Genomic DNA, 15587 nt, shown 5'->3' on the forward strand with positions numbered 1-15587 from the left:
ACGCTGGTCACAATAGTATTGTATACTCTTCCTTTTTTTTTTAAATGTTGTTTAGTCACACAACGGTAACTTATCTTTTTATGTACATGTACAAGAAGAAAAATTATACTTCTTTAATTGTGTGGTAAAAAACTTCATATAAAATACATAATTGCTCCATCATTAGAGAACCTCTATGTAAAGTAATGTAAGCAAATATGAAAAAAAGTTAGTATGCGTGGTAAACTGTGACGGTACTTTTAATTTATATTTTATCTTCATTAAATTGACGTTCACTTTTCATGTTTCTATTGAAAAATATAGGATAGAGCTCTTTCTTGAATATAACAAGGTATCCTCGTTGTTATTAAAAATTATCGTTATTCCCTTACATCAATTTGTCCGCGTTACATTTATTGCATTACTTTCAAATTTTCAATTCTAATGCATACTTCCATGTGAATATTAGCATAAATAATTTCATTTATTATCTAATAATCTCAATATATTTTGCCTTTTAATCGCAATCGTCTTCTGATAAAATAATAAAAATACATGGTAACTGTGTTAACATTAAAAATAAATAAAATGCAATTTAAGAATTTCTAGACGTGGACTAAGTTTCTCTATTTCTTTCTTATAATTTACTGCTATCTTATAAGATAGTCAATACTGAAATAATCACTCTCCGTTTTGCTACATGAGTATGCTCATATTTTTCGTTTCCCTGCACACATTACAAATTTACAGGCATGTGATAACTACATATGAATAATGCGAAAATAATCTCTTTTCATGGAAATCTTCACGACGATATGACTTCAGAACAAAGAGTTCATTTTGTACTTATTGCTTGGCACTCAAAGTGAGAAAACCCGAAGCTTCGAAAGGAACCCGTACGGATTTCCATATTATATACAATGAGTAGGAAAATATTGCCTCTAACGCTTGATTCGTGGGCCTAAGCGTCACACGCTTACTTCTAAAATCGAGGAAAACAGTAATGTGATTCTTTCATTACTGTTGCATATTCAACGTGTATAAAATCTTATTCTCATAAACCAATCAACTGACCTAAATAATAAGAACTCGATTATTACCAAAATCTACAACTGCGATTCTACCATCGGGACACAAAGCAATGCCCGACGGTCTGTCCATTTCGTCTTCACCTTTCCCGTAGCTGCCAAATCGCCACTTCAATAGGCCAGCTGAATCAAACACTTGTATTCTGTGATTTCTAGAATCAGCTATAATAACATTACCTTCGTCATCAATGACTAAACCTTGCGGTCTTAGGAACTGTTTCGATCCGCCTGCGCATTCGCATTCGAAGATTCTAGCATGCATGAAATCCGCGTCAATAATTACTACTCTATGGTTGTTAAAATCCGTGGTAACAACATTGCCTTCTGGATTAAACGCCACTCCACGCGGAGAGTCAAAATGCTTCCACATATTCGGCGCTGACTCGTAACCATACTTCCGTAGAAACACACCTTCTGGACTAAATAATTGGACACGATGATTTCTTGTGTCAGATACAGCTATCTGGCATTCAGAATTCACTGCTACATCCCACGGGTAATTAAATTGTCCACATCTACACCCCTTTTCACCAAAACTTAGAAGGAATAGGCCTTCCATTGTCAACACCTGCAAAAACAATATGGAGCATTGTAGTGTGTATTGCCAAGTTCTAACACGATAATAATGTGATCAGATTTAAAAATTCCTACTATACATACTAAATCCAATAGATCTATTTTTTATATGATATTATAGGAACAAAGAATAAGAAAGAACAAACAAAATTTACAAATTATACGTATTTTCCATTTGAGTCATCCCGTGAAATGTTTCACGTCCATATCGTTGGCCCTGAAACAAACAAAAAAGCAAAAAATTTTATAATCTACACACCAAATACCCATGATTTCTGCAAAGTATTGAAAGTTCTTTTTGTAATTAACAAGAATACATAATTATAAGAAATTTTTCAACAAAAAGAAAAGAATTGTTTTCAAGTATTCGCCATTTTTTTTAAAATTAATATTTTTCGAAGTCTTGGGTACTTCTCTAGTTATTTAGTGTGTAGATGACAAAATTTCTTGTTTCCTCGTTCTGGTCCAACGGTGTGAACGTAAAACATTCCACCGCAAAATAACTTAAATGGAAAATACGTATCAGTCATGCCGTTGTATAACAAAATTTTTTTTGTTCTTTTTTATACATATCATAAGGATCTTATGTTACATTTTTAATAAATCTCTTAAATTTCTTTAAGCGTTTTGATGGTCTTTCCTAGATTATGTGTGCGATCTCTGACTCTAACTCTAACTGACAGTCGTTGTAACTTAAACTAACTGTCCCCAAAAGACTGTGTGAACGTTTCGCTAGGCCTGTGGATCCCTTCCCATACGCCCTTAGCACGGTTCCCTGAGCGAGGAGTTGCAACAGCCCGATGGCAGTTCTTCCCTTAGGTTCGACTTTCCGCGTGCCGTTCCCAGGATCCGTTAATTCCCGGCGCGAAGTTACCGCCATGAAGTTCTTGGGTTTATGATACTTCGACAGTCTTGCAGATCCCGTCAAAAGGTGTGTACCGACGGACACGTTCCTTTTCAGGGATTTCTAATGAACTCTAAAAATTCCTGACCGTGCCATAAACCCATATTACAGTAGACTCTAACTATATTGCCACTGAACGCATTGGCACATAAGGCACTTCCCCTTCACACGTACTTTCGCATACAGAAATTCGCTCTCCCACTATGTTGCGTACGCCGGCGCACCAGCACGATCCAGCTTTTGCGCAGGCGCTGAGACCGAGGCCACGGCGACAGAACTTGGCATGGAGGGGACTCTAAACTCATTGCCATTTTATTCCCCAATAGTCCCGAACATCGCAATATAGTTAGAGTCTACTGTAGTTGATATTTGGTTAAGAAACTGATTTATAGTAAAAGTTTGATAAGTGTACGATAATTAGGACCGAAGCGGGGTCAAACAAAATTTTCGAAAATGAAAGTTAATTTTGACAACAAAGTTCTAGGCTTTTGAGACATTGAATGTGTACTATGGTTTCCACACAGTGTCGCTTTAAGTGATACCCTTATTACTGTCTTCGTTTCTTTGACAATGGATACAAAGTAGGGGAAGCTCGACTTATTCGTAAAGAAGGATTGAACTGAAGTTCCACAGCAAGCTGTTTCGAACGGACTTGACCAATTTTATCCGAAAGGCTTATCGACATTCCCGAACTTCCAAAGACACGTCTAATTTTGTTCCAAGCTTCGATCATTTTGACCATGATTGACAGATACTTTTAATGGAGTGATGGAACTTTCGAGTGAAATTGGGTGAAAGTGCTGTTACCTTTGGATCAGACCAAGTTCGAGTAAAAGCTGGTCGTCTTCGTTGTTCCCAGCAATTAGTTCAGTCAAAAATAGTTCTCACAGCTAACGGAAAATAATATTTAACGAAACTCCTACTAATTTCTGCCGTGTTTTCTCACCTGACCTTTTTATATTAGTTTCTACTGATCCCAGACACAATCAACCAAGCTACAGAATATTTATTACCATTACCTGTATACGATGATTATCCTTATCTGCTACAACTATACGGCGACGCGCGTCGACCGCTACGCCAGCCGGCCGATCAAATTGTCCTGGTGAAGTCCCATGACTACCAAATCTTCTCAAGAAAACACCATCTTGTCGATATATCTGAATGCGATTGTTCGATCTGTCTGCAACGACTACATGTCCTTCTCTGTCGCATGCTATACCCCATGGTCGACAAAGATTATCTTTTGAATCGCCCTCGTTTCCAATCATTTTCACTGGTTTAACTGATAAGTCAGGACCACGGTTTATTCTAACTGTAACTGGGAAACTGTTTGAAGGAACTGGCCTTCCTCGTGGTACTGAAGTCGAAGGAATAGAAGCTGTCTGTCTAAGAAATATTTGCGGCGAATTTCCACGACCTCTTACAGCTCGACGATCGCCTATAGGCCCAGGATTATTTACTACAACAGCTCCAAGATTTGCTATAGCATTAAGTATAGTCCCTTCTAAGCCGTTGAAAGAAATCCAATTTTCTTCTTGCGAGGGAAGACACTGTCGACTCTGCCGGATCTGGAAAACCTATAATTAATAAAAACAGTATACTAAAATATTACGTATGTAGGATTTTGGATCAACAATATAGTCGGAGGTCGACAGGGGTAAAACATTTGAACACATCGGCTCTTTTTTAAACTTTTAAGGTAATTTATAACCATTAAAAATCACAAATTGCTTTTTTCGTCCCTGTACACCAGAATACTCCCTTAATGTTCGTAGCATATATAAATACTACTTGCATACAACGTTTTAATTAACATGCATTCAAGAATGTTAGTGATGGTATTAAATATTAATTTATTAATCAGTACCTCAGCTGAAGCCATATCCTTAGTAAGCAGCAAGTTTAGGGGATTATTAGAAAGGGTTTTAGACTCCATCGCTTCGCTAAGTTTGTCAGCAGCTCGTGATAATCGAGATATTCCATTTCTAAGTCCTTCATCCCTTGCTTTCAGAGCAGCAAATTTAAGAAGCCTAGCTTTTTCAATTTTACCTAATAACTCTTTCTCTCTTGTTTCTAAAGCTGCAGCTACCCTTCTTATGCACAGCATCACATCTGCAGTTGCTTGTCGTGCTTTTTGTTCCAAAATTTCAGCTGCTATCTGTACAAATACGTCATTAAATTATAAATAAAACGTAACGAAGTAGGAATCATGGTCAATGACTGAAGCATAAATGTTCATGGGTTCAATATTTGTTAGAATGCTAATGTGCACAAGTTGAATTATACAGGGTGTAACAAAAATGTTGGAGAACCCGCAAATGCGAGATTCTTGAGGTGATTTGAAACAAGTTATTCCTTAGCTAAAATATTATCTGAGGCTTTGTTAACGAGATATTAACGAAAAACCCCAACCAGTCAGAGCGTGAGTCTGCCGGTCGAGTTCTCGCGGTAACGTTGGCTATACGCTGCGATTGGTAGCCAACGTTGCCGCGGGAACTCGGCTGGCAGACTCGCGCTCTGATTGGTCGGGGTTTTTCGTTAATATCTCGTTAACAAAACCTCGGAAAACTTTTTCGCTAAGGAAAAAGTTGTTTCAAATCATTCCAGGAAGCACCCCTTTCAAGAACTTATACCTATTTTGGGACACCCTGTAATATTTATGTTTATAATGTTAAAAAAATATGTGTTATAGAGAATGCCCTTACTTGTACAGCGTCTAGTTCTTCTCTGAGAGCTGTAATTCCCAGTTTGGCCTCTTTAAGAACTTGATTCGCTTGCATTCCTGAAAATTTACTGTAATATGACCATGATGATGGTGAATCCCACATTCACCACACAGGGGTTTACTGCAAGTTTGACAATAAAATTTTTGAGCATCACGATGAAGATCGCAAAAAAAAGTCAATGTTGCAGATGATAAACTCGGTACGTTGATTATTGGTGGACTCGATATTTCTGTGAGTATAGTTTGCAGAGAATTGTGTTCATCCTCGTGACTTAACTCTGTGACATTCTGCACAAAAAATAACGAATTTGTTAATCTGTAATATTGAACAGAATTATAAAACTTGTGAATATTATTCTTATGGCACAAGCTATAACAATTTCTACAAAATTTAAATGGAATTCAGGCCGATATATTGTTTAAGCCGGACTCTACACCTTTGGTTTGGTGGACTCATCGATTTGTAAATATACTTTAAGCTAGGAGTTGTTCATAGTTAGTCATATAAAAAAAGCAGGTGTTCTTTAGTAATTGCGTTCGAAAGTATGTTTAAAAAGAAGAAAGCATAAGGTTTCAAACGGACCTAAGAACATTAACAACGTCCGTACTCAGAGGGTTAAAAATTAATGAAACATTAACATCATTTTTCAAGAGAAACGTTCAGTTCTGACCGATGGTTCCTTTCAGACTTTTCATCCTCACGACGAGTAGAATACAAATGAACCCAATAATCACATTCAGAACAACACACAATTGCATTTCTTAAATTTAAATATACTTACTAAGAGTTGGCTCGAAGAACATGAGTCGCAAATTGTATCAATGCAGTCTTTGCATCCGGTAATTGAATTTCCAGTATGTGAGAATTGTGACGAAGAGGGTCTATTAAAACTATCACCATTTACAACTTGCAATAGACTGTTAATAAGGGAATCAACACTGAGATCATCGGGAGATTGGCCATAGCACTGAGAATTTGTGCTACTTCCTGAGGACGCGGTACCTGGCGAACTAGTATTAGAGTAGCCAGACTTGATGTACTGCCATGGAAATTTATTTGTCATCTGCAATAAATCAACTAATGAAAAATATAACAAAAACAGTAAACTATTACAACATTATATTATTCTCATAAAATAGAAAGATAATAGCTTATTTCGATTTAAAATATTATAAAATATACAGTTTCATTAAGTCATATGTATGTACATATTAGGTGCATAAATTAATTCAGTGCCTTTTTTTAACGCCCGTGTACCTACTGTTTTATTATATCTAAATTTCTAAAAAAAAATGAGAAAAATTGCTGACGGCTATGTTAAAAAGTCCCAATTTCGATCGATTTTCAATTTTGATCAATTTTCAATACAGACAACATGTGAACGGGTTCTTTGATAATTCAAGCCATATTTAAAAAAGAAAAGAAAACTAAAGATTAAATAGTAACGGAACACTGCCAAAAAATTTATTTTTCAGAGCTTAAATTTAACTAATTCCTAAAGATTTGAAATGACATTGTAACTCATACCTTGCAAAATAAATCTATATCTTCTTCCTTTTCTGGAGTCTCGTGATTGTATTTTCGGAAAAAATTTGTTCCACGATTGCAACTCTTCCCATGATTCATCGTGAATTAGGTGTATATTTAAAAACCGTGTACAAATTTGGTATTAGGATCTTCACTCGTCGTAATACCTTCACCTGAAAAAAAGGAAACAGAAACATTATTGTATCACATTAATATATGATATATATTATCATAACATAAAACACTACTGATGTGTGAAACCCAATTGAAACAAAGCTTTTATAATATAATAATAATTTATATCAGTTTGTTCGAAGGAGTCCAGAGAATTATTTCGTGTCAAAAGCAACTGAATAAAAGCACAAAACACCTCCAAAGTTGAAAATTTGCCATTTCTGAAAAATTGATGTTTTCAAAAACTGCATGTGCTGGGAAAGAACAGTTTGCAGATTAGTATTCAGCTCGTGAAGATCTATTAAAAGCGCCTATTAACGATTATAAGTACTGTGTTATTTATCGTTATTTCTATATTTCTTATTTTTCGTAATAAAATAAAAAATTATCAAACGGTGTTTTAATTACTGTGAAAGATGAACTTTCAAATAAAAAAACAGTAAAGTATATCCCTTTTAGAAAAAAAGTCTTGGCCTGAGAAATTTATAAGATAACAATTAATATGTATTATACAAACATCTTTTATAGTTTGTTACAGTATCCTAATTACGAATTATATGAGAACTATTCAGAAGAAGTCAACGAAAAAGTAATTTAGATTGTACGAATGTCCCCTTGTTCCAGTTTCAAAGATGAACACCCCTACACAGCTGGTTCAAGGTCATCATACAAGCCCTGAGTAGGGACGAATGGTGATACCCTTTTCGGTTTAGGGATGGAGAAATGGGGTCCTGCTTCCATTCGTGAGACTTTGCAGAAATCAATAACAGTGGGAAATTCGACGTAACTTCATACATAGTATACCCACATACATATACATATGTATATGGCTGGAATGTTCCAGTCAGTTTTTGACTATAATGTCTGAAATAATGATCTCATTGGGATACTCGGACATTCTATAATGCTTATATGAAAGAACGACAAATATATTACAATAATAACTGTCCAATAGTATGGTAAAAATTCTTGAAAAATTATTATATCTTAGATTAGTAGAATTTAAACTTCTTCCCAATTAGTAACATTTTTTTTCTATAAAGTATAATCATACGACTGAAAATAAAGGATAAATGAAAACTAGTTAACCTACACCTGCGGTCGAAATGTAACCCTACACCATTAAATTGCCACTGCTATGTTTCATTGTCGGTTCCAAATTTTTTAATTTGAAATGCTTATTTGCTTTACACTTTACGCCACACCATTCTTCGTCCATCATCTGCTACGTTCGTATGGTGCCTCAATGTTTGATCCTTACAAACTCATCCTGTAGCAAGAATCAATGACTTTTCCGATTCGCTTCGTTTATGTACGGTTTCCTACGAGGTAGTACCCTGCCACTGTGTCTATGATCTTTCAATATTCGACGTATTGTGTCCGGATGCACTTTACTTTCAGATTCTTGAAATAACTCATTAGTTAATTTAAGCGATTTTTTATCTGCAATATCCATTGGGAGATCATCCTTATAGAGTTTTTCGTCCAGATTAGGAATCCGAAAGCAGAATTTCTCCACCTCAATCAGTTTTCGAAAAACATGAGCTTATTTAAAAACACCCGATTTTAGAAAAAAAATGATGTATTACGTCAAAACTAAAAGCACTAGAAAGCTCAATTTACTCTGAAAAAAATATAGAGGAGAGTTTCCTGAATATAACAGTGTGTATAGTTACAAAATTGTATAATTTTTAATTCCTATAAATTGCCCTGACATTTTAAAAAGGAGCCGATGTGCGTACTTTCTATGCACTATTTTTGCATTTTTACGAAAAGTTCTTTACCTAGCATAAATTTATTACACAGTATCGGACTCTATAGATATTTGTGAAGAAGAAACAATCCAGAAAAATTTCGGAACGGTTTTTAATCCGAATCGGTCGGGAAAATATCCGTCAGCAACGTGTGCACGGTGCTTTACCGCCACGCGGCCTTTGCTCGCTTTCCTCGACTCTTCAGTGCCGTAGTACTGTCCAATGGACACCCCCTTGCCATATGTATAATGTTTGATGATACTAGTCTCGCAATTCTAATAAACTTTTCGTGATCACTTTCAATTTCAAATTATTTCAATGTTCGATGCATGTGTACGTATGACTTATTAACAAAAAGCCGTTAAAAATCACACTCAATTGTTATTGAGTTTACAACATGTTTATTATTATGATTTAACAAGATTTCGAACAGTTTCCCAAATATTAAAACATATATGAAACACATTAAACAATATGTTAGAGAGGGTCGTCAATTGATGTTTAGATTTCCAGAGAGCCTGCGATAAAACTCTTACTTCCCTGCCTTCTCTAAATCTTAGAAAATTATATTACTTTTCTATCTCGAACTGTCTTTCAGAAGTATTGAACAATAAATTCATTAAAGAAAGATAACCAAATAATGCTTAAATAGACGTCGCGTTGCCTTCGAATATTATTTTACGTGTTCCACATATTTCCATATTTGAGAAAATGTTCGAAATCTTGTAAAATTGTAATAATAATAATCCTGTAAACTCAATAATAATCGAGTATGATTTTTAACGGCTTTTTATTAATAATAAGTAGACTGCAGATTTTTATGCAAAATAACATTTTTTAAAGTAATTTATAAAGACAGGAGCAAATGTAGAAATTTATTTTTCCTCTTAAATATCTTATTGGGTTCAGACTAAAACAAAAAAATCATTGGAACCGATGAAAGTTTTGTTTTTTATTGTATTTCAGAGAGCCCTATCAGCTATAAATGCATAAAATCCGCAGTCTAAAATTAATAAGTCAAACGTATCACATTGGCGTAACTAGAATTTTTTTTTGGGGGGGGGGCCAGGTCCCCTGACTTTCGCCCATAACACTGCCCATCAGGCATCTGTACGTAACTTAATTGATTACCTTTCAATTGATGTTGCAAGATTATTAGTTATGTAGAATGTAAAAATTATATAGCTTAATGCTAATACAATTTTACTTAGTACTTTAACGTAATGAGGATAGTATTGTATTTTTTGTACTTAGTTGCATTGCGTATTGCATTTCGGTCCATGTATTTATTTTTTATAACATAAAATGTTACCAACTGACGAATGTGTTTTTTATATATTTCCATAACTTTTGGACGGGGTGGGGAGCAGTCCGTATTCTGGAGAACTATGGTCTTTTTTTCGAAAGATGATGCCTGGGAGGTAGGCCCGAGTTTTCGCGGTGTTGCCGCGATCGCGAGACACCTACGGTACTTGTGTCTCTCTCACTCCTCGCATCTTGGCCAATGACGTGCGACCGTCGACGTGAGTCCTCGCCTACGGTCGTCTGTCTCTTGCACTCTTCGCGTCTTGGCCAACGACGTCCGACCGTCGACGTTCGTCCTCGCCTACGGTCGTCTGTCTCTATCACACGTATTACAAACCTCTCGAGAAGGACCTACCTACAATTTCAAGGAGTGGGGACTGCGTTCGGCACGTGGCCGTCAATCATCCAATGGTCTGGAAATGGCGGAGAATGTTGACGAGACGCTGAACGTTTTCACACGTCAAAAGTTAAAATACATGAATAAGAAAAAGTTTATTTCTTTTAAAAGAATGTATTGTACCCAAATATTGAGCAATATATTAGAAGGAGATTAAATTAACACGTAGGTTATTAAACGTTACACGCGGAAATCGTAGGGTAAAGAAGGAAGTTGGTTTACCGAGCGTCTGAGCAAGAGGCTCGCGTGCCGAAGTGCCGGACGATGGAAAGAGACACACAGTGGCATTGAGACCGTGCAACGTCGCACGAAATACGCAGCTCGCGTTGGATCTCCGCCAGGCCACGCGCCGAGGCAGGCCAACCTCCCAGGCATCATCTTTCGAAAAACAGACCATAGGCCCACCCTGGCCCCTACCTACATAGTTACGCCAATGCGTATACATGCGTCGAACATTGAAATAATTTGAAACTGAAAGTGATCAGGAATAGTTCATTAAAATTGCGGGACTGGTGTCCAAGAATACATGGAAAAAATCAAACATTATACATAGGCAAGGGGGTGTCTATTACGCGGAGCTACGGCACTGAAGAGTCGGGGTAATCGAGCAATGGCCGCGTGGCGGTAAAGCACCATGCACACGTTGCTGACGGATATTTTCCCAACCTGTTCAAATTAAAAACCGTTCCGACAATTTTTCTGGGTGGTTTCTTCTTCAGAAATGTCTACCGAATCCGATACTGTGTACCAAATTCGTCTTAGGTAAAGAACTTTTCGTGAAAATGCAAAAATAATGCATAAAAACTACGCATATCGGCTCTTTTTGAGCCTTTCACAGCAATTTACAACTATTCAAAATTACACAAATCTTATAACTATACAGGGTGGGCCGAAAATCGTAGTACAACCGGGCAGGAGGTGATTCTACGTTAAAAAAGAAGAAAATATTTTTGTGTAACATTTTATCACCCGGGGTTCCGTTTCCGAGAAAATCGACTTTAAAATTTGTTCAACTTGTAAACGATTTAATACAATTTGCTTGTCGTGTATTAGTAGTAAAAAAGAATAAAAAATGAGTAATCAGTAGAAACACATTGTATTGTTTTATCCACACAATCATCAATGTTTGTAAACACTGTCCCAGACAGAGACAACCGCAGTAGTGGAATACACAACAAGCCAATTGTACTAAATCGTTTACAAGTTGCACAAACTTTAAAATCAATTTTCTCGAAAACGGAACCCCGGATAAGAAAATGTCATACCAAAGTATTTTCTTCTTTTTTAACGTAGAATCACTCCCTGCTGGTTGTACTACGATTTCCGGCCCACCCTGTATACACTCCTATATTCAAGAAACTCTTCTCTATGTTTCAAGATTAAATTGATCTTTCTAGCGTTTTTACGGAATATGTTCGTCATTTTTGCCCAAAATAGGATGTTTTTACAGAAGCCCATGTTTTTAAGCAACCGGGTACCAATTCGGGCCCGGCCAAAACACGGATCGAACACGGAACGATTGTGTATCAATATTGGCGGCTAAACATTGTGACGAGGGACTGTCCGGCCCACAAACGGACAACGGAACGGACATGGTTGTGTATAAGTGGGCCTTTATTCGAAGATTTATTCGAATAAAAATTTACTCGAAGAAATTCATTCAAATATTTATTCGATTACAGTAAAAGCTCTTTTCTTGCAGGCTATTTTATTGCAGCACGAGAAGGCCCCTCGCTCAAACGTATTTGTACACACGTGCACGCACCCGACCCACTCTGTCGCTCAGCAAAGAAAGAACGCAATACATATATATGGTGTCGCGTTTAACTTGAATATTTTTCAACAGAAGAAATCCGGTATATATAGTAGTGTTTGGATAAAATGTTGCAATAGTAAATAAATTCTGTGAATATACTTCTTTGATATCTCTAAAAATAACAGCGATAGTTAAGGTGATCAGAATGTGCGTACGTCCAGCCCACCCTATACATACAATACAACTAAGTCGTGGAAGTGAACGGACGATTGGTGAGGAGAGCGCGCGAGTGATTGGAGCTTGCTTAATGCAGTATTCCTGGAAGTTTGGCCCTCTACAGCCCCAGATACGACAATAAACGAGACTTGAACTTATTCAGAATCCAGCTCGTATTTCGCTACCATATTTACCTAAATTATACAATATGTATGGTCAGTTTATAAGGATTTTTTAGAGAGTGGGCACGACCTTATCAACCATATCACTGTATTTATTTATTTACGTAATATCCAGACCAGTTAATCCAGAATTAATACTATCTATTATTTTGAAATTATGAGACTAACATAGAAATTAATGAAAAATAAAATATTTTAATGTAGCATAATTGCTCCTATGATATTCATGTATAGCTCAGTAACTTTTCTTGTCTATATTATGAAAAGGATATTCCTATATGAAGTGTTGTTTCTGGAATTTTTCAAATTTATAATTCATTTAGGATTTATGAAAAAATAAACAAATTTCTCGTGTTACTTTACAATTAATAAATAAATGCCTATGCATGGTTTCCATACAAAATCCATTATAATCTAACACTACAATTTATACTTTACCTAAAATTGAAAAATCTAAGTAAATATTTAATTTATAATAGAATAAGACGTGACAAACTAAATTACGCGGATTGGAACTGTAGTTGAAAAAATATTCTTTTTATAATCTCATAAAGTCTCAAAGATTGTTAAATAATAAATTAATGGAAATACATATAAAGGCATTTACTTTATGTTGGTTAAAAATTTGTAATGCGTAAAGTAATTTAATCTTCAAATATCGTGAGAAATATGCGTTCTACAACAACGCATTTAAAGTCTCTTGCCTGCATTTACATCAGGGTATATTTTTAAAAAAATTTAGCGATGTTACTACACTGAGTTTCAACATAAAATTTGAAGGACGCGTTTTCGAAACACAAAATCCCTTTCGGTACGTAACGTCTTGCTGAATGGGATTGAAAACGCTACATGTTAGCCTGCAAACTTTTCCCTTTTCCTTTTTCCAGCAGCTGGTCTGTAGCAGTAGAGGGTGCTATCCTTGAAATCGCCATGGCGACCAAGGTTAGACCTGCTATTTTTTCGAGGGTCAAAAAGAAAGAGAAAGTGAGTTATCTGTCATCTTCTATACATATAGGAGTTTTGGTAACGCACACCTACAGAATTTTGTAAACTCAAACACAATTTAAGTAATTATATACTTATAACAGTATAACATTGAAATATTATTATCAAAGTATCGAATATAATTCTCATTACATACATATACGTATGCTTATAACGCTTTTTAGAACACACCATTTCATTTACATGCAATTAGTATGTTTTAAATACAGTAGAATTTAAATGAATTTAAGCTTTGCAACATATTAAAATACATTTGAAGTTATTTACAATAAGTTACGATTACGTTAAAGAATACAGTTTTTTCAATGGTAGTATGTACTATTAATTTCAATCATATATTATTTAAATGCTAAGAAGAATTATTTATTCGTATTTTTAACATACACTCAATATTGGAGTTAATATGATATTTTTTCATTTATAAAGATTAAATATATATCTTTGGCTCAAAGCATTAATAAGCATTAGTAAAGTTTTGTTTTCGCATATACCCATACTTTGTATTTATGAAAAGTTATATATTTTAGATAATTCGATAGTATACGGAGATATAAATGCAAAATATAAATGTTTCAACTGTATATATTGTTTCCATTAATTACAGAAACGTATGTATATTAGTAAAAGAGCGTATAGTCATTGGTACATTGAAATACTAAAAACAGAAAGAACAGTTGTGGAAACGTCATAACAAAATATTATAAGAAGCCAATGTAGATTCTGTGAATAAGATTTCTTTGATAAAATATCGTGCTGCCAAATTTTTCGAGGTATCATAATGTGCTACAAACAAATATTTTTTAAACTTAAACTATTTCAGACTGTAATCACCGTGCAGATTTCATGATATATAAAATTTAATACGAAAACTTCACTTTAATTTCTTCTACGTACGAATATTATTTTTGCAAACGCAATTCAGACACGTATATTTGAAGGCGTAAAACGTTATATTTTATAAAACATAATACTTTTCAGATATCTCTTTACAATGCTTGATAATTTAAAAATGTATCTATTCCTGATTTGTGTTATAAATGCTTCGAATAAAACTTGTATATATTATGTAATGTATTTTTTTTTTGTTCTTCAAAATTGTTATATTTTTTAATTCGTACGAGCGAAATCTAATACTTTGCAAAACATTTGTTGCGGGAATAACTGTGAAGACGAACAAAGTTTCCTAATTTCGTTTTCATTATTGTTGAGCAGCGCCGTCGTAGATATGGTACTGCTTACTTTCCCTCTCGTTCGAATTTCAATGTCGTCCGAGAAGAACATTTTACGACACAAACACGAAAACGTAAACGAACACATTTGACCTACAACGAGAAAGTTTTGAAATCTATATTATTGCTCTCCCTTCTACTTGTTGACAAGTATACATTAAAATTGAGAAAATATCCCTTATCGCTAACGGTAATCCTCATTTCTGTAAAACTTCCAACATTTATTTTTATAGTTTTGCAGTATTACGCAGCTTGGATAAGAAAGCGGTTAAATTGAAGGCAAAAATGTAATAAAGTATGAAAAGCATACCTTCGCCACGATGGGTCACTTCGTATAATGTTGAACATTCAATGCGTCATTGGTTTAGTCGTAACAAAAACACCAACTGTTACACCTCTTAAAACTATTCGATAAAAATTTCGAAACACCGACAAAATCATGCAAAACCAACAGATTAATTAGCTTTCAAATTTTCACCCGTTATATGTAAATAATCACAAGGATCCATATGCAAACTCGCCAATCATTGGAGCACGAAATTCTCATTACTATAACAACACGTGCTCGCCGAACGAAATATCATCGATGCGTCAAGTCCCCGTTCCCGATCCGCACTGAATTCTTGAATCCGACTACTCGACTAAATCTTGAAACATGAACCCTACACCCCTCCCCACTACTCGTCCTTTCCCCAAGCCAACGGGCTTCTGCCGACCAATCGAAAGAATGCATTCTTACCCCTCATTCGACTCGGTGATTCACACC

At 35.3% G+C, this 15587-nt stretch overlaps 1 protein-coding gene across 1 annotated transcript; it reads right to left on the reverse strand.

Annotated features, from left to right (window-relative positions):
• Positions 1-595: 595 nt before the first annotated feature.
• LOC107193758 (E3 ubiquitin-protein ligase TRIM71-like) lies at positions 596-15380 on the reverse strand. Its single transcript, XM_015583261.1, is given in 8 exon segments — positions 596-1635; positions 3567-4127; positions 4418-4708; positions 5256-5329; positions 5332-5563; positions 6058-6339; positions 6804-6976; positions 15132-15380. Coding segments are annotated over 7 exon segments (2121 nt in total). The 5' UTR covers positions 6903-6976; positions 15132-15380; the 3' UTR covers positions 596-1053.
• Between the last annotated feature and the right edge of the window lie 207 nt (positions 15381-15587).

The sequence above is a fragment of the Dufourea novaeangliae genome, unplaced genomic scaffold (genome assembly GCF_001272555.1).
Source record: "Dufourea novaeangliae isolate 0120121106 unplaced genomic scaffold, ASM127255v1 scaffold24, whole genome shotgun sequence".
Taxonomy (NCBI): Eukaryota; Metazoa; Arthropoda; class Insecta; order Hymenoptera; family Halictidae; genus Dufourea; species Dufourea novaeangliae.